Source organism: Phocoena sinus, chromosome 9 (assembly GCF_008692025.1).
Source record: "Phocoena sinus isolate mPhoSin1 chromosome 9, mPhoSin1.pri, whole genome shotgun sequence".
In the NCBI taxonomy this organism is placed as follows: Eukaryota; Metazoa; Chordata; class Mammalia; order Artiodactyla; family Phocoenidae; genus Phocoena; species Phocoena sinus.
Window position 1 is genome coordinate 71,227,015 of NC_045771.1, and position 20,741 is coordinate 71,247,755.

The 20,741-nt window shown below is 39.0% G+C and overlaps 1 protein-coding gene across 1 annotated transcript; it reads right to left on the reverse strand.

The window, feature by feature from the left end:
* Window positions 1-18,323: 18,323 nt before the first annotated feature.
* On the reverse strand, window positions 18,324-19,284 carry PRPS1L1 (phosphoribosyl pyrophosphate synthetase 1 like 1). The gene is given in 6 exon segments (XM_032643351.1): window positions 18,324-18,628; window positions 18,631-18,893; window positions 18,895-18,988; window positions 18,991-19,121; window positions 19,123-19,151; window positions 19,153-19,284. Coding segments are annotated over 6 exon segments (939 nt in total). The 5' UTR covers window positions 19,270-19,284.
* Window positions 19,285-20,741: the final 1,457 nt, after the last annotated feature.

The following is a 20,741-nucleotide window of genomic DNA, read 5'->3' on the forward strand; positions in this document are numbered from 1 at the left end:
CCACTGTGCCACCAGGGAAATCCCAGAAATACATTTCTAATTAAATTGATGCAGTTTTTTTCCTGCAATAAAGGTCATATCCATAGGTAAGGATGCCCTATTTCTAAAATGAGAGAAGTTCTAGTGGAAATTAACTAAATGTTCAGTTATAGGTGTACGGCTTACATAAAGTTTTTTCATTATTGTTTCTAAGTGCATTATTTATGATAGAATCCACAGCACATCTCCTCTAAGTTAGTCTAAATTGAGTAAGTATGTGGCAGGAATGAAAAAATAAATAGAGAAGTGGTTGAAACGTGATGGTGAACAGGAGACCCACCCAAAGAAAAGACAAATATAAATTTACAATAGCAATAATATTTTAAGAAATGTTAATGAAAATATATATCCTATGAGTCTGAGTATATGCTAAAAAACTCTGAAACCCATTAACTTACCTCCACCATTGTTTTATCACCCAAGCTTGAGATAATCATAGGAAGTAAAAAAAAACAAAACAAAACATATATATATATATTTCACTACCTCCTTCTTGAAATCATTTTTCTTAAAAATGTCACAGAGGCCCAAACAGTGTCTTGATTAAAGGAGGCTTCACAGACACCAAAATTTTGAACTGTCCTTTGTTTGGCACCCCATAATCTTTATACAATCTGGGGAAATGCAGCCTTCATAAATTCAGAATGGGCAAGAGGTATGCTTTTTTTTTTTTTTTTTTTGTGAAGTGGAAAAAGGCATTAGGGAAAGTGAAGCTAGAGAAGGAAAGTAGACATGATATTTTGACCATAGCCACATTCTCACTTTTAAGAAAAAATTTATTTTAAAAAACGATCTGGAAATTGATTTTCTTAACACTTACTGTCAACACTTGTGTTCCATACAGAGCGCCTTCAAATGTCCCCAAAGATACTGAACCTTGGGCTGAACATCATTGGTGTACTAGTTCTTTAACACTAAAACATTTGCCTAAATATACTGACAAGTGATTAATATTAAAACAGTTGTTTTTAAGATGGTTACTCGGAAAGTGGAAATTCCAACAATCCAAGCAAGGGTTTGTGGACCTGCACTAATGCCACATTTCAGATACTCTGTTGGTCTTTCCTTATTTTGCACATCTTTTCAAAGTTGTCTCTCCCACCAGTCTCTTGCTCACCCATCAGTCTCTCTTTGACTTCTTCACAGCTTTTGCTAACTAATGCTGTCCGCTTCTTTATTACTTCAGTTTTCTCTTGGTCCCTTCTCTGCCTCAAGACCTTTCTTTGTACATCCTTTCAGCTTCAATCTCACTGCCTGATTCCTTCAAAATTCACAACTGCAGTTTCCTCAGAGCAGGATTCTGATTGACCCATCTTATTTCTGCTTGGTCAGAGATTTTGATGCCAAGCCACCCTGAGCTTCTGGCCAGCTCGCAGACTGGCTGCCTAGTCAGGTTTGGTAAAAGTGGAGTGTGTCATCAAAGGCTTGAAACTGTCCCTTCAGTAAGATGATCCACCTTGCACATAGAACACCAGTTTAAGAATACTGCTATACCCTCAATAACACTATTTTGCATATTGATTTTTTTTGACAAAGCAATATATTATAAACATTCTTCATGGCAATAATCTTTTTTGATATCACCTTAATGCAATAGTTTCCAAACAACATTGCACATTGCAATTTGGGAGCTTAAAAAAATAATGATGCCTGTGTCTCATTCCCAGAAATTATGATTTTTAAAAAGTGACCCAGGCTTTGGAATTTTTAAAATATCTTCGGATAGTTCTGAATTGCAGACAAGTTTGGGAACCATGGCTGTAATGGTTGCAGAGAGTCCTTGAATGGAGGCACTATAACTTATTTAATAAATATTTTCTCAATAGATATATTTTAAGATTGTTGTTACGTTTTCACTACTTTAAGCAACACTAACAAGACCGCCCTCTTAGCAAAATTTTTTTAGCGCAGCTGTGGTTACTTTCTTAGGATAAATTCCTACTACTGGAATTATTGAATCAAAAAGCATAAACATTTCCAAACTGCCCTCAAAAAAATTTACAAACTTATACTTTTGCCAACAATGTAAGTATTAATACCTTTGCCTATTCCAGCTAATACTGAGTATTTAATTATTAGTTTTTTCTATTTGGAAGTAAAAAAAACTGTTTTATTTTAATTTTATTTCTTGCATTACTAGGAAGCTTGAATTCCACCCCATTCTCAGTTTATTTTGCCCTTTTTTTCCTTCTGTGAATTATTCATTCCTGTTTTTGTTCATTTTTCTCTGAGGTGATCATCTTTTCTCTGATTTGTTTATTTCTCTTTGCATACTAAAGCTGTAGATCCTTTGTCATATATGTTGTGCATATATTCAAGACTGTTTGCTTTTCATTGTTGTTTAGCCATACAGATTCTTTATTAAGTTAAATAATTCGATCATTTAAAATTTTTTTAGTGCCAGTTTATTTTTAATGTATTATTAAATCAAGATATAATTGACAGATTAGTTTCAGGAGCACAACACAATGATTTGATATTTGTATATTTTGTGAGATGATCACCACAATAAGTCTAGTTACCATTCACCACCATACATAGTTGCAATTTTTCTTCTTTTTTTTGTAATGAGCGTTTTTTAGATTCACTCAACTTTCAAATATGTGATACAGTATTATTAAGTATAGTCACCATGCTGTACATTAATCTTCATGACATTTATTTTATAACTTGAAGTTTGTACCTTTGATTCCCTTCACCCATTTTGCCCACCTCTGGTAGCCACCAATCTGTTCTCTGTATCTATCAGCTTGGGGTTTTTCTTTTATTTGTTTGTTTGTTTGTTTTGTTTTATAGATTCCACATATAAGTGATATCATACAGTATTTGTCTTTCTGTCTGATTTATTTCACTTAGCATAATGTCCTCAAGGTCTATTCATGTTTTCGGAAGTGGTAAAATTTCATTCCTTTTTAAGGCTGAATAGTATTCCAGTGTGTGTGTGTACCATTTTCTTTATCCACTGATGGACACTTAGGTTGTTTCCATAGCTTGGCTTTTGTAAATAATGCTGCAATGAACATGGAGTACATATATATTTTTGAATTTATGTTTTCATTTTCTTCAGATAAATACCCAGAGTGGAATTGCTGGATCATACGGTAGTTCCATTTCTAATTTTTTGAATGACTTTCATACTGTTTTCCTTAGTGGGTGCACCAATTTACATTCCCACCAACAGTGCACAAGGGTTCTCTTTTCTCCACATCCTTGCCAACACTTCTTAGTTCTTGTCTTTTTGCTAATAGTCACTCTAACAGGTGTGAGGTGACATCTCAATGTGGTTTTGATTTGCATTTCCCTGATGATTAGCGATATTGAGCATTTTTTCATGCACCTATTGGATATCTGTATGTCTTCTCTGGAAAAATGTGTGTTCAGATCCTCTGCCCTTCTTTTTTTTTTTTTTTTTTTTTTTTTTGCGATATGTGGGCCTCTCACTGTTGTGGCCTCTCCCGTTGCGGAGTACAGGCTCCGGACGTGCAGGTTCAGTGGCATTGGCCCACGGGCCCAGCCGCTCCACGGCATGTGGGATCTTCCCGACCGGGGTACGAACCCGTGTCCCCTGCATCGGCAGGAGGACTCTCAACCACTGCGCCACCAGGGAATCCCCTGCCAATTTTTTAATAAAAAAATTTTTTATATTGAGGTGTATGAGTTCTTTATATATTTTGGATATTAACCCCTTATCAGATCTACAATTTGCGAATGTTTTCTTCCATTCAGTAGGTTGCCTTTTCATTTCATTGATGATTTCCTTTGCTGTGCAGAAGCTTTTTAGTTTGATGTAGTCCCACTTGTTTATTTTCACTTTTGTTCCCTTTGCTTTAGGAGTCAGATTCAAAAAAATCATTGCCAAGACTGATGTCAAGGAGCTTACCACCTACATTTTCTTCTAAGAGTTTTATGGGTTCAGGTCTTACTTCTAAGTCCTTAACCAATTTTGGGTTAATTTGTGTGTGTGATGAAAGAAGTAGTCTAGTTTAATTCTTTTGCATGTGGCTGTCCAGTTTTCCCAACACTGTTTATTGAAGAGACTGTCCTTTCTCCATTGTATATTCTTGCCTCCTTCATTGTAGATTAATTGACCATATAAGTGTCGGTTTATTTCTGGGCTCTCTGGTCTGTTCCATTGATCTATGTGTGCCAGTTTCTTGGCTTAAAAAATACACTTTTTCATTAACAATTTTTCTAACCCTCAAAAATACAACCTTTATCAAGACTGAAATTTGTTATTTTTATGACAAATAAATGAGATCTGAAGAATACAACAGGTTTGTATTACTCAGCCATTATTTGTTTTGCATCTATTTCTTACCAGAAGCATAAGTGAATAAACACAAAAGACATGCAAAAGTTTAACTCCAAAAGTTTTTCCTTTTAGCAACATTTCTGCAATAGACACACTGAAAATTTCCCGGATATACTGAAGCAACAAGGAAACAATGGTGATGGTATAATAAAGCCAGATGATATTTAACTGAAGACTCTCTTGCTCATTTTATTTCATAACCAAAATCCCAAAAAGAGTTTAAAAGGGATTTGGTTCCCCATAGTGCTACCCTGACGTTTGTGTTTGTCGGTAATGCAATCCGTAGATATAGATCTCAAGTCCTGTGGAAAGTTAGCATTAAATTACTGGTTAATGTAACTCTGGAAGAATCGTGTTCAGTACAGCATGTCTTTGAACCAACTCAAGTATCCTTATAGTTGTCCTCCAGTTTATGATGCTGAACATATGGCGCTCTAACCCTGTAAGAAAATAGTAAAGATGAGATTGCCTTGTAGTCTCATTTAGACAGTTAATTTTATCTTTGTTTTCTTAAGTCACATTTCCTTGTTCTTCTCAATGGCGCAAAACTAATTGGCTCTTATCACAGTTACATTACCATTACACAGGCAGATAAAATGAATGCAAAGTAAAAGATCACTACAATCAGAGATATCTGGTTAAAAGGGAGACAGGCTTGCATAAAGTGGTTACACAATCCACAGAAGGCTCTGGCAGAATAATAAATCACTACTTTCTCCAGGTTAGCATCTTGTACTCTAGTTCATTATTGTGTATCATTTGTTTTAACCTTGGACTGTCCCCACTACATCTGCTCTGCTGTGATTAATTCTGCTGATGGGAATAAACTGTGGAAGGGCAATGCCGTGCTGCATGACTAATTAGCCTACCGAATTATGTCCATAAATTAACATTTTGTTTTTATTCATTTAAATAAATCAAAGTTGCCCAAACTTATTTTGTACAGATCGCTCTAATACCAATTTATTTTTGTCACTTTTTAGCTAGATCAGATTACTTACGTTTTGGTCAACTAATTCGTAAACGGTTTCTTACCTTTACATTTCTACAGCTACTATAGCTAGGTTATTGCCCCCATTGGCCCAAGTGGAAGAAAATATTTTTTTTTCAGTTAATCTGATCTCTCCATCAGGCTTTCTGCTCTAGTTTACCCTTCCTCTGCTTCCTCCTACACTCAGTCCTGGCCATGCATCCTCTGTTTTTATTGATTATATGAAAATGACTGTGCTATGGATTGAATGTCTGTCCCTCCCAGACTAATATGTTGAAGTCCTAATCCCCAGTGTGATGGGCCTTTGGGAGGCAATTAGGCTTAGATTAGGACATGAGGGTGGGACCCTCATGACGGGATCAATGTCCTTATAAAAAGAAGAGGAGACACAAAATCTCTCTCCATGTCATGAGGATGCAGCAAGAAGGCTGCAAAGCAGAAAGCATGCTCTCATCAGACATCAAATAGGCCAGCTCCTTGATCTTGGACATTCCAGCCTCCAGAACTGTGAAAAATAAATGTTTGCTGTTTAAGCCACCCAGTCTATAGTATGTTGTTATAACAGTCCGAACTAAGACAGGTTACTACTGAGAAAAACAAACCACAACAAATTCTTCTCATAAGAATCTGCTAGAGCCTCTATCAAAAGAAAAGATTTTTTATGATACTGAGGTAGGGACCAAGACCTTGGTCCTTTTAGGCCTTCCCTGAAAACAATGGTTAGGGCCAACGAGGCTCACAGTAAACTTTAAAGGTCTGCTCAAGATTGCTATATGAAAGAATATTATCAGTTATGAAACAGATTATTTTAAGAACAGAAAAATTGATGGGAAGTGTTTCTATATATTCTGCAGCATTGGGTTGCTTGCCTCCAAAGATTATTTGAACATTAGAACTTAGTCTTTTCAGAATACTATTTCACTGGTCTTATTTTAACAAAAGCATTTAGGCCCTTTTCAATCAGGGGTTCACTCCCTGCCACCTCAGGAGACTGAATAATAGGAGAGAACTTACAAGCCCTCAAGTTAATTTCAGAAAGTTCTCATAGTGACTGTCCTAAACTTATATGCAAGGGTGCGCTGGAGCCAGCTCCTTCCTGCCCACTGGACCTGATTACGCACATTCTTCCCAATTTTGTGTTCAGTGCAGGCAGATTGGTAGCTTGAATTTGGCAGTAGGAGTATTTATTCCATGAAAACATGCAATCAGTACCAGTCAGGACTTTCGTTTTCCAGAGAGCTGGTTGTTAAACCTTTACCAGCACCCCACTGTTTATAAGCCAGGTCAGTGTCACTAGGCGTGGGTCTCTTACCGTGTCTTTTCTGGTTAAACTGTTAACTGGTTCATAGAAGAGGAATCTTTATATTTATAATCATTCTTCTCCACCCCTTCTCCTCTCTTTTTCTTTCTCTCTCTTTCTTCCTGGGAGCATAGTTCATCCTCCTCCACCTTTCCTCAGTCCTTTGCCCTGTTTCAAATAAATATCCTAGGAGTTCTCTCCGAGTGAGACAATTAGGGAACAGTTATTCCCAGGCCTTTCAACTCAGCTGAGTCAGATACCATCCCAGTTACCTTTCCAGACAGGTTTCCACAATTGTAACACCTGTTTCTTCTTTACACAGGCAGAGTCACCTTATGTTTTCTCTGATACTTAGATGGCTTAGACAGAGGAAAGCATCACATAATTAAATCACTATATCAGAGATAACCAAATCAATACTCAGCTTAGCGACCAGTGTGTTTTCAATGGAAATGAAAGATTTGCATAAGGGTACTTTTTAAACCAAATGAACTTGTTTTATCAGTCTATTTCATGCCTCCTATTACTGTCCTAAACACTGTAGGGGATACAATTGTCATTTCTTACAGAATCCTTCCAAACTTCTTAGGAAAATCAGGACTAATGAAATATATGAAGCAAACAGGAAAGAATTAAGTACTAAATTGTTGAAAACTGGGTTAATGTAAAAAGCTGGAGGGATCAGGAAAGACTTTGTGTTGGGATTTCTTCTTGAGCTTGTCTTTGAGCAATGACTAGGACCGAGGCATGCAGAAAGAAAAAAAGGAGGGCAGTCTATGTGGGACCAACAGCATAAGCAAAGGACTTGGCCAGTGAGCAGGTCATAGCTGACTCTCGGGAATTACCGAGAAATTTGGAGGGATCCTGGGAGGTTCCTAAAAGCCAAAAGAAGAATTTGTTAAATGCGACAGGCAATAGGGCTTCTGAACATCAGAATGATGACATTAGAAAGATGTCTTTGAAGACTAATATGTCAGCATTATGAAGGTAAAGATATAGGTAAAGATTAGTGGCAGGGGAACAAGTAGATGCAACTTAGGTGGGCCTTGTTAAAAAGCACATGGGGAGGGCTTCCTTGGTGGTGCAGTGGTTGAGAGTCCTCCTGCCGATGCAGGGGATGTGGGTTCGTGCCCCGGTCCGGGATGATCCCACATGCCGCGGAGCGGCTGGGCCCGTGAGCCATGGCCGCTGAGCCTGCGCGTCCGGAGCCTGTGCTCCGCAACGGGAGAGGCCACAACTGTGAGAGGCCCGCGTACCGCAAAAAAAAAAAAAAAAAAAAAAAAAAACCACATGGGTACGTCATCAAGGAGCAGTTCAAGGCCACGACTAGGTGGCAAGCTGCTTATTCACTGGGGCAGAGGTAAGGGTATGGAAAGTGGGAGAGTAGCCTCAGTGGGGTTAGAAGGGGGCTTCAAAAGCATGGAATCCAAGAGACACGCTTAGGCATGATACTGGCAACTGCCAGAATCATAAGAGTTGATGTGATAGGCAGAGCACAGTGATGGGAAATCTAGGTGATGGTGCAAGAGAGTTGACCAGATGTGATAATGCAGCAGGTGTGGGAGAAATCATTCCAGCCTTCTCCTCAGGAAAGGATGCAGACACTAGAGCCAGCACACTTCTAGGGCCTTGACATCACCTGGGGTGCAGTATAGGGCCCTAGTCCAAATAAGAACCAGGGCACAGAGCTGATAGAATATGGAGAGGAGAGATAATGAAAGGAAAATCCTGATCTAATGGCTGACACAGGAAGAATGTCAGAGTTTGCCAACCCGAGGAATGCCAAGGCCTGAGGGTTGGTCCTCATATAGCAGACCTTGGGCTGAGCTATGTTGATGGTAAAAGGAAACCAACAACTGTGGGTGCCTGTTGCATCACTGTGATCAATTCTAGGCCTACACCAGGTTACAGATTCAAAGCTGTTGATCCTGAGTTTTTAGGATTAGTTCAGAAACTAGCAAATCCCTGTGACAGCAGCTGAGGAAGGAGAGGTGGGAGACAAAATAAGGGTTGACCCTAGGAACTGACGCAATAATACAGGTAGTAAGAGTCAATAATTTAACTTTTTAATATTTTAACCTAGTGATCTATGTTTTGAAGAAGTATACATGCTTGAGGGGCAAAGGAAGCAGAGAAGTTGGAAAAACTTGAAAGGTATTTACATTCAACTTCAGCAAAATTTTGAATAACTATCATGTTCAGAGATTGTATTCTGATTCATTTAGATTTCTGATTACTTAAGCTATGTAGAAATTTTTCGGAACATAAACTCTTCTATTTATTTTTCTTAGGTTAGCTTAACTTTCCTGACTTATGGTAGTATAATGAACACAATTTAATATTACTTCAATAATTGGAGATTGCATAGAACTCACAGTCATTACTCTTTCCTGAAAAGACTGAAAGTATTTCTAGACAATTCTTTATTAGCTCCAGGGCTACATTTTTGTAAATGACGCACCAATTTGAGCTTATTTTTTCATCATTTGCCTGTAGGAATTCAGTATGTTTTACTAAATATGTTGAGGGTCCCATTTAATTCTGAGGGACTGTTATTCCATGGTTTCCTTACAAGTCTAGGGTATACACCTAAACACAATAAAGGGTTAATTGAGGATTTTGCTTGTTTGAATACATGTGAGCTATCAAACTTTGAATAAATAACATTTTAGAGTATTTCTTAAAATTTCCACATTATACTATCCAAATTCTGTTACCAAATAGAGGAACACAGGAAACAGTCTCCTAAGCGAGTCTATTAATAGAGGGAGATTTCTGTTTCAAGCAAAGGAAAGGAGGAAATCTAGGCTTTATTTCATGTACACACCATGTGACCAAAACTGTTCTAGCTGTTTCACACATGTTCATCTTGAATCACAACAATTGTGTGAGATATTTTGTCTCCATTATGGAGATGAGGAATCAGAGATTCAAAGACATATACTAACTGGGTGGTAACATAGCTGGTAAGCAGTACACCCAGGAATGGAAATTCAGGTCTATCTAATTCTAAAGCTAATTTTTATTTTCACTGCCCCGTGCTCCAGAAATATGTCTGTATATGTAAACTGTTATGAAAGAAATGTCAAAATCCATTTTTTTTCAGATACTGAAGCTATGAAGTCTATATCAATATATATTTCTGAGCCAATAAAACAAAATTATCCCACAGATCACTCCCCCCAAAAAATACCTTTTTCTATGTAATAATTCAATATTGCTCAAAGTAAAAATCACCTGAGAAGTCTCCCTGGTCTAGAAATAACCCTACAAAAGGGATGTCATGTAAGTTTCATCTTCTATGTCAGTTCTTATCAATTGGTAGGGCTGCCTGGATCCCTGCATGGAGTAGAAATCTGAAGTTATGTCTCGAGTCAGCAGGAAGGAGCCTTGGGATCCATTAGAGATGAAGGCCATGGTCATGGGAGAGGAAAATGGCAACTCACGTACCATGTATTGCCTAGAACTGCCACAAGTATTAATAAAATAGTATGTAATTTGGGAGGCTACTGCTCAAAATTGCCTTCCACACTCAAAATTCTCTCTATTAATTTCATTTTGAGGACTTAGTATTTCCTAAGCTTGCATCATCATAAGAATCATCTAGATTAATTGTTTGAAAATATTGTTTTCCAGGCCTCCCTGGAGATTCAGGAGGTTAAAAGTGGGAAGTCAGGAATTTTATCATCTGGCAAGTTTAGGAATACTTGAGTTGCTTTTGCATTCAGAAAGCCCCTGTGAAAGACAAACATTGCATTATTAAGCAGTAATAATTTAAGACATAATCTTCCCAGTAAAGATTTGAGTACTTACAGGCCAGGGGCAAACAATAGATCAATTTGATGGTGACTGGTGATCAGAGAAATTCAGAGCAGGTGATAACTTACCTACTTTATCTGGCTCTGCCCAACTTACTGACTTAATCTCATTCTGCTTTGCCTCTTGCCCGTGCTACTCCAGCCAGACTGGTCTTCTTTCTGTTGCTCTAATACGTGCAGGCTCCCACCTCAAAGTCTTTGCCCTTGCTGGTCCCCTGCACGGTATGTCATTCCTGGAGACCTTCACAGGGCCGGTGTCCTTTTAATCCTCTCTTAAGTGGTAGGGCTGTTAAGTGAACAAGCCAAATGGCAAGCAAAGACAAGGAAGAAAAGCAGAGTTTTTGTTTGTTTGTTTGTTTTGCAGTACGCGGGCCTCTCACCGTTGTGGCCTCTCCCGCCGCGGAGCATAGGCTCCGGACGCGCAGGCCCAGCAGCCATGGCTCACGGGCCCAGCCGCTCCGCGTCATGTGGGATCTTCCCGGACCGGGGCACAAATCCGTGTCCCCTGCATCGGCAGGCGGACCCCCAACCACTGCGCCACCAGGGAAGCCCCAAAAGCACAGTTTTAAATCTGTGAAGCAGATTCATTGCCTAGCTGATAACCAAACTCTTTAATTTTGTGAAACAGAGGATCCTACCTCTTTCTTTGCTCTAAGCAATGAGTTATGCCAGTCATTGCATAGCATCTGCAGTGAAATCAGGGTAAAGAAAGTAATGGTTTTCCTAGAAAAGAAGGAAACAATGACAAGTATAAAAACAGAGAATAGAGTCACTGGTTGCAAAATAATTAAATTTGGGTAAAATGTATTATTTAAAACCGCTCCCTGCCTTATCTTTTCTGATTCTTGCAGGGCGCTCATAAGTCTAATCATCTGACTGTATCTTTGAAATAGAATTAGGATTTGGGAAGCATCTTACTAAACACTGAAGCCACTCTGAAGAAAACATCATTAATCACGTCATCTGATAAGGGATACTGTCAGTGTTACGTTTAGAAACTATACTCAGAATGAATTCCAGTAAACAACCCACGTGTGCATTAGGGATTAGGAAAATGAGGGCTTCTTTGTTTACTATAAATCTAAAAAAATATTACGTTGGCCTAATTTCTCAAAATGGAACCCACCTGGACTCATCTGGTCTCCCAGTTGCATAGGCGTTCTAGTCCAGTTCAGTTTGCACAATGCTGAGACATTCTTTTCAGAAAGTATTATTTTCACTGCAACAGTCATCTACAGAAAACATATCGAAAAAGCTACAATAGTTCCCTATTGTTTTTTTTTTTTGTTTTTTTTTTGCGGTACGCGGGCCTCTCACTGTTGTGGCCTCTCCTGTTGCGGAGCACAGGCTCCAGACGCGCAGGCTCAGCGGCCATGGCTCACAGGCTGAGCCGCTCCGCGGCATGTGGGATCTTCCCGGACCAGGGCACGAACCCGTGTCCCCTGCATCGGCAGGTGGACTCTCAACCACTGCACCACCAAGGAAGCCCCCTATTGCTTTTTAAATAAATAAAAATCTTTAGGTTGGTATTTAAGACACTTACTTAGACATTTTTAGGTTTACCCACCATTAGGTAAGATTTATATCAATTTTGAAAAATCAACTGAAGCATAATATCTGACTGCTTAGTATTAAACATTATAGGAATCATCATAAAGGTACAAAGAATATATGAAATATTCCCAGTCCTTAATGATGACCCAAATTCATCTCACAAGAGAAGGCAACATTGTAGAGAATGCCGCACACAATAGGAATTTACGGGAGAGAGAAAGAGATCAGATATTGAGATGTTTGTAAAAGAAATAGGCCTTGAAGAAAGGTAAGATAGTCACGTGGAGGATAATAGCGAGGCTACTGGAGGTGAGTTGAATTGTATAGAGGAGTTACGGCAGAGATTTGCAGGTATTTTCTGGGGCAATGAATAGATCAATACGAATGAAGTGGAAAGTTTATATTGGTAGTAGCGGACCAGATTTTGATGGCTATACATGAAAACGAAGGGTGGATTTTTCTGTAAATAATGAAAAAAAATAGAAACTTTTGATTATGGGATTAAAGTTATGAAAGTAATATTTTAGGAATAAGTCTGGCAGAAGTACAGAGGGAATCTGAAGGATGATATTAGGGTAAGCAAGTGCTTACCTTAGACATTAGTGTATGAAGAGGCCTCAACCCTTCTGATTTGCCCACAGCGGCTGAAACGAGCTGTATCAGCGGGATGGCGGGGAAAAAGTCTGACAAGAGCCAAGAGTTGGGAGGAAAGTCCCTGTACTATAGTGTTATAAAAAGTCAAGTGAAGGGGCTTCTCTGGTGGCACAGTGGTTGAGAGTCCACCTGCCGATGCAGGGGACATGGGTTCCTGCCCCGGTCCAGGAGGGTCCCACATGCCACGGGGCGGCTGGGCCTGTGGGCTATGGCCGCTGAGCCTGCGCGTCCAGAGCCTGTGCTCCACAGCGGGAGAGGTCACAACAGTGAGAGGCCCGCGTACCGCAAAAAACAAACAAAAACAAAAAAAAGTCAAGTGAAGAAGGCACCTTGATAAGAAAATAGTTATAAATTTTGTAATGGTTTTTAGAAAGATCAAGGAGAATGAGGGAGGTCAATAAAAACAAATAAATATTTACTTAGTCTGAAGGGAAACCATCAGAAGACCAGAAAAATAAACAATTCCCAGTTAATATAAAGTATATGGAAAAAAATTGCCAACAAACCAATTGCCGGCTCTTTCCCAATAGAACTGTAGAGCTGGACTTTCATAGAGATAAAATAATCCCCCAAAAGGAACTTGTGTAGCAAATTTCTAGAAAAACTCTCAAAGGGTTATTGGGTATTGAGAAAGGGAAGGGTCTATGAGCAATTTATTGAATTAAATTAAAACATTAAAGAGCAGTGGAATGGTTGTGACTGTCTCCAACTTTTAGACCAGTAGACTTCAGAATTTTGCCTCAAGAGACAATTTGTGAGTTCGGTTCTTAAAAGTGAGAGGGGATAACTTCATGTGGGCTTTTAGGCTTGAAAAGTGCAGTATCCAAAGTAAGTTATGGTCACCCCAATAGCTAGGAAATCTTTGCAGCCAGAAGTCAAAATATCCATCATAAAGGAAAGGCCCCCTGCTATACTTCTTTCTCTCCACTACTGTATGTCCTCAATAAAACAGCTAATACTGGGAAGTAGAATTAAAAGTTAAATATAATTAAAATCTACAAAGAGAATCGAGATATTGTATTCCATAAAATGAAAAATAATGTCAATGATATCAACCATAAAGAAAGAGAGGAAGCTGTCAAAAACAAAAGGAGTATGTGAAAATTAAAAGTAGGGTTGCTTGATATTGAAAGGAAATTCAATAGATGGGATGAATAATAAAATTAATTACTAATAGAATTAACTGAAGACTGAATTAACTGGAGGATCAAATTAAAGAATTAACCACCAACCCAGTGACAAAGAATAAAATGATGAAAAATATGAGGAGGTTATAAGATAGGGAAGATACATCCAGAAAATAAAATACCCATCTAATAGGGGATCCAAAAAAAGATAAACAGAGAAGGGAAAAGATGCAGTGTAGTAGGTTGAATAATAGCTCCCAATGACAGCACTCATTTATTTTCTCCTGTCTCTGTACCCTTTGGTTTTGTGCCTGTCATGGGGTCCCCACAATGAGATAAGAGGGTACCTCACCAATCCTTCCTGCATAACTATTTCCATTCCTGCCTTCTGCTGAGATGGTAGATTGGATCTGTGAGTTACATCATCCTCTTCACATCCTTCTGAGCTTTGCCTGGAATCTCCTTTCATGTCTCTATTTCTACCAACAGTCTCTTCAAAGTCATCTAGGCTTTTATTATCATGTACCTCAAAATTCTTCCAAGCCTTTCAGGAACCTAGCCAAAAATCATAGGCAGTGCTAAGTCCAAAGACAGTCCCTTTCTAGCATAAAATGATGACCTAACATCATAATTTAAACGTATTTTATAGTGTAGGAGATATACCACCTCATAAATTTGAAGAATGTTATTTTGAAAGTCATTTTATCATGTTTAAAGGGAAAGGCCATAGATCCAGTGGCTTACCAAGATTAGAATTTTCTGCCTCGCTCAATAAGCATTCCATAGATTACCACATTATATTCTCTAAATTCATGGATGCTGAGCTGCGCCGTGTTACTATGTTACCCACAGAAATCAATTTTCTCATAAAGTAACTAATGATTGCACCCCAAGCTGCACTGCAAAATGCTCCATTTAGATAGAAGAACACCTGCAGCAAATCCAGAATGTCATAGAGAATGATGCCATCTTCACCTTGAAGTTTGTATAGACCATCCAAACACAACGTAAGTTTGAAATCTATCTTCTGTTTAACTTTCTAAAAATAAAAAGTACATTAAAACAAACGTCTTCCAAGCCTATTCCCAATACTTAATTCCAAAGCCACTTCCACATTTTTAGGTACTTGTTACAGCAGCACTCCATTTCCTGGTATAAACAACTGTATTAGTTTCCTACAGCTCCAGTAACAAATTATCACAAACTGGATGGCTTAAAATGACAGAAATTTATTCTGTCGTAGTTCTGTAGGACAAAAGCCTGAAATCAAGGAAGGTGTCAGTAGACCTGGCCCTTTCTGGAGGTTCTGAGGGAGAATTTGTTCCATGCCTCTCCCTTAGCCCCTGGTGGCTGCTGTAATCCTTGACAATCCTTGGCTTGTAGATGCATCACTCCAATATCTGCCTCCATCTTCATGTCACTTTCTCCTCTGTGTCTCTCTCTCAAATCTCCCTCTGCTTTTCACTTATAGGGACACCTGTCATTGTTTTTAAGGCCCACCCTAAATCCAGGATGATCTCATCTGGAAAACCTAAACCTAATTACACCTACAAAGACCCTTTATCTCAATAAGGACACCTTATCCAAATAAGGTTCAGGTGGCTATGACATGGATATGTCTTTCGTGAGGTGGGCCTCTATTCAACTCACTACAGTCTGCTCTCTAGCCCCTGCCAAGTTCACATCTGTCCCACATCCATACAAAACACATTTACCTCATCCCAACATTCCACCAAAGTCTCAACCCATTACAACATCAACCCTAAGTTCAAAATCTCATCAAAATATCATCAACTCAAAAGTCATAAATCTCATTATTAAATTATCTGAATCAGAGACGAGTGAAACTCTGAGTATAAACCATCCTGGAGCAAAACTTTTCTCCATATGGGGACTGGTGAAGCAGTTATCTGCTTCTAAAATACAATGGTGGGACAGGCATGGGATATACACTCTCATTCCCAAATAGAGAAATTTAAAGGAACAAAGGGGTTGCACATCCCAAGAAAGTATGAAATCCAGCAGGGCAAATTTCTTTAGGTTTTAAGGACTGGGAGTAATTCTCTGTGGCTTGATGCTCCACTTGCTGGGTCCACAGCTCCAGCCTCTGGGCCTGCGACAGTGGCTCCATCAGCCTCTGGGTTCACAGCAGAGGCTCAGTCAGAGTAGCACAAGTCTGCAACTGAGTAGCTCTATCAGCCTATTTCCTGCCTGTAGAATCCTAGAAGTCATGCCTCAATCTCATCTTACATAAATTTTTTAAAATTCTCTATTACAAGAGTACAAAAGTTATTCCACATTTTCTTCCAGTGTTTTACAGTTTTGTTCCTTATAACCATTCCTTCTGGAATTTATTTTTGTGCATCATTTAAAGACAAAAACAAAAAACAACAAAAAAAATGCTGCCCCAATTAGTAGTCAGTTATCCAGCATCATTGACTGATCAGTGCATTACTTATCCAATGATATGATATGCCAGTTTTATCATATATATGAGCTGGTATGTAATACTATTGAGTGTTTAAAACAGTTTTTGGTCAATAGGCGTAAGCACACTATCGCTTTCAGCTATGGAAACTGCTACTTTGCTAACCATGGGGTGAATATATTCTGCAGTATGTGGTATTTACTATGGTATGGCCTCTTTCATCTATTTTGTATTCTGAGAACAGTTTGTCCAAAATGACTGCTTGTATGTGTAAAAGTAACATTGGATATGCTTCATATAAACAAGGTTATAATGTTATAATGGTGCTTAAAGTGGAAGTTTTAAGGAGGCTGGAAGTGCTTTCCAGGATATAGTCAAGAAAGCAGAAAGTTAAGATCATCAAGGAGCTAGATATTGATAAATGACAACTGACATTAAGAAGCCCATTATAAGCATCACTGTTATCTGATTGATGAACATGTATATGAAGATACTTAGGAAAAAAAACTATTTTAAATTAAAAATATTTTAAACTATTTTATTACAGATTTTAAAATAATTTGCTTTACATTGTGGCTCAATTTTTATGTGGATTTTATCTTAATAATTGTGATAATATTCATAATAATTTCACAAAAAATTTTATCAGTTTCACTTCTTTCTTTGCTCACCATTATCTCTTTCATTCCATGTGTTCCTCCTAGTTGTACATACTTGTTGTTTTCAGTATCCTCAAGTGATACTTTCAGGAAGCATTCATGGTGGTAAAATTTCTGAGTCTTTTAATATATAAAAATGCCTTAATTTTGTCCTCAAACTTAAATAATAGTTTGGCTAAGCACACAAATTTAACTTAAAAGGAGTATTCCTTTAGAACTGCAAAAATATTGTTCCATTTTGCTTATTACCTGAGAGATCAAATGAGAATTCTGACAGCAACTGAATATTATTTCTTTAGAACTATCTTACATTTTACCTTTCAGAAACTTTTAGGGCCTGTCTGAATTTTCTTGGAAATCAGAAATTTCAGGATATATCTTAATGTGGACTTTTTCTCACATACATGCAGACTTTTTATTGGTTTTCCCTACAAGAGACAATAACATAAGTTTTAAAATATAAATCTGAAGTCATCTGACAGGGAAGGAAGAAAGATTGAAATGAAATGCTTAATCAAAAGGTACTACAACACCACCTAAAATCTACTACCATGGCAGTAGCAGGCTAAGATTAAGCTACAGCAAAAACATCTGATGAAAATTTTAGACTATATAGCAGGAAGTGGATTTGCTTTCCAGAAGACTGGTACACTGATAATTTGGATCCAACAGGATGTTTGACCAGGAAAATGTCAAGATGGTTAGAAGTAAAACTAAATCAAAAAGAACAGGTACACTGGAGAATCCAAAACATGTAATCTCCAAACAGATGGTGACAGATTTATCTTCTTCCTCTCGTGAAGCATTTGCTACACTTTGCAGCCTTTTCTCATAATCCTACCCAATGGCTGTTCAAGCTGAAAGCTGCTGCTCTTGCCTTGCAGATGGCTCAGCAACCACGTGAACTAGGTTTGGGTTGCACAGGACTCGATTAATTTAGCACGGATCTTGGAGAACTTGTGACAAATGGGGAAGAGGGGAGGGGAATACAGGGAATAAGAGGGGGTTGGTGGGATTGAGATGTGGTGGTGGTGGATTGGGTTGGTTGCATTTTTAGTTGCTCTGAACAAAGTGAACCCTGAAGCATTCACATATAAAGTAGTCTAAGTTTCCCCAATTAATTTCATTCAACTCCACACAACACCTTCAAAGTCTGAAGTCAGCAGCTGAACTGTAGTTACAGCTGCAAGGCTCACAAAATCATCAAAGAAACCAGAATGAGACAACCCAGATAGGATATTCCAGCAATTATTCTTAATCTGTCTTTCTCCAATCTAAAATAAGCATCTAATATACATGATGTGGGATGTAGAAAGCCACGCTGGAACAAACAGGGTCTTCTGCCGAACTTTTCATCAAACACCAAGGGAAACCAACGGTCAGGGTATATTTTTATTTTATCTTATTTTATTTAAAATACAACAACCCCAACGTTATTCTATCACAACGGGACATGGCTGAACAGGTAGGAGACAGATTCCCCATTGTGAGTTCTTCTGATGGCTTCGGCAAGGATCATGGAGATGTCGATCACCTGTATTTTGGAGCAATGCTTCATCTTATCCTCCTAAGGTATGGTATTGGTGACTACTACTGCTTCAAAGCCTGCACTGTTGATGTGAGTAATGGCCGGGCCAGAAAAGATTCCATGAGTCAAGATCACATAAACTCTGGTGGCTCCAGCTGAGAAAAGTTTGTCAGCTGCATGGCAGATTGTATCACAAGGGTCAGCCATGTCATCCACAGGATAGCCACACAATCCTTCACATATCCCACTAGTACCATTCGGTCCACTTCATTGGCCTTCTTCGGTTCTTTGTGAATCAAGGCAAAGTCCACATTCAGTCTTTCTGCAACGGAGGTCACTCTCTTAGCTCCACCAGCATCTGGAGAGACAATCGTGCCGTTCCTCCACTCAGAGATATTCTCCTTTATCCACTTCAGGACAGCTGGATCTGCATACAAATTGTCTACTGGGATATCAAAAAAGCCTTGAATTTGAGAAGCGTTGGTCCATCGTGATGATATGATCTGCACCTGCTATAGACAGCGTATTTACAAGTTTGGCGGAGATTGCAGCTCGGCTCTTATCCTCCTTATCCTGAGGGCACAGGGGAAGCACGGGATGACTGCAGTAACTCGGCTGGTTGGAGCAATCTTGCAGGCATTAATCATGATCAAAAGCTCCATTCGATTGTCGTTGATTTCGCCACAACCACTCTGCAATATGTGGACATCCCCTCACACTCTCGCCTATTTCCACGCTGGTCTTCCTGGTTGCTGAATTTCTTAGTCGCCACCTTGCCCAGCTCCTGGCCCAATCGGTCGGCAGTTTTCTGGGATAAGTCCTGGCGGGAGCTGCCGCTGAAGATTTTGATATTTGGCATTTTGGTCAACTGCCCTAGGCTCTACGTCCGGTGATCACCCCGGCAGTTGAGAAAGGAACAGGGGTCAGACCACAGAGAATTCCAGCTCCTAGACAGGCGCGAGAGCTCCGGTTGTTACTCAGCTGTTCCGGTCTCTTCCGGATGTGCGCCGCTCTAAACTGCCTTCTGGGTCTTCAAAAAAAAAAATTCCTTCTTGGCACCCAGTTCACGCTTCTAAACTAAAGAATCAAGTCTTGGGCTTCCCTAGTAGTGCAGTGGTTGAGAGTCCGCCTGCCGATGCAGGGAACACGGGTTCGTGCCCCGGTCCGGGAGGATCCCACATGCCACGGAGCGGCTGGGCCCGTGAGTCACGGCCGCTGAGTCTGCGCGTCCGCAACCTGTGCTCCGCGGCGGGAGAGGCAACAACAGTGAGAGGCCCGCGTACCGCAAAAAAAAAAAAAAAAAACCAAATCTTTTTTCAGTTCATGGATTTTTTTTTCCTCCTCTATTAGTGCTTGTATTAGTTTCCAAGGGCAGCTTAAATCTGAATACGTAAAAATGTAAAATTTCTACAAGGCAAAACACGTAGCTTTGAAAGGAAAGTTCTGGACTGGAGGAAATGTGGAAAACGTGCCCAGAGTTCTTCCAGCTGGGTGAGAAAAAGATAAGTAGGAGCAAACGTATGAAAAAATGCTACAAATCAAGAAATTGACATTCATTTTCACATACCAGGTAAGCCAAAATGATAAAATAGATAACTCCTTCTAGTCTAATGGAAAGTGTAAGTGTGTAGATTTTGCAAGGGAAATTGAGTACATAACATACGGCTCAATGTGTCTTCTAGGAATCTACTCAACAGAAAGATTCACAAAGTATATTGATAACAGTATTTTTTACTGTATTAATCCATTTAGTCAATATTTCCCGAGGTGTTCTGTGTCAGGTGTTGCCCCATTTACAGGGTATAAGATGATGAATGACAAATAGTAACCTCTCTAGAATTGCTTATAAAAGCAAAATATGGAAACCAAAAATGTCTGTCAATAGCTAAATTATCAGATAATGTATTGTACATACACAGGCAGCCATTAAAGAGACCACAGTAGTCATATGGAAGAAGTCATATGGAAGTGTCTCCAAATTATTTAATTTACTTTTTTTCATTTAAAAATTTTATTTTTTATTGGAGTATAGTTGCTTTACACTGCTGTGTCAATTTCTGCTGTACAGCAAAGTGAATCATATACATATATCCCCTCTTTTTTGGATTTCTTTACCATTTAGGTCACCAGAGAGTACTGGGTAGACCTCCCTTTGCTGTACAGTAGGTTCTCATTAGTTACCTATTTTATACATAGTAGTGTATATATGTCAATCTCAATCTCCCAATTCATTCCACCTCCTCCCCCTTCCCCCTTGGCGTCCATAGGTTTGTCCTCTACATCTGTGTCTCTATTTCTGCTTTGCAAATAAGATCATCTATACCATTTTTC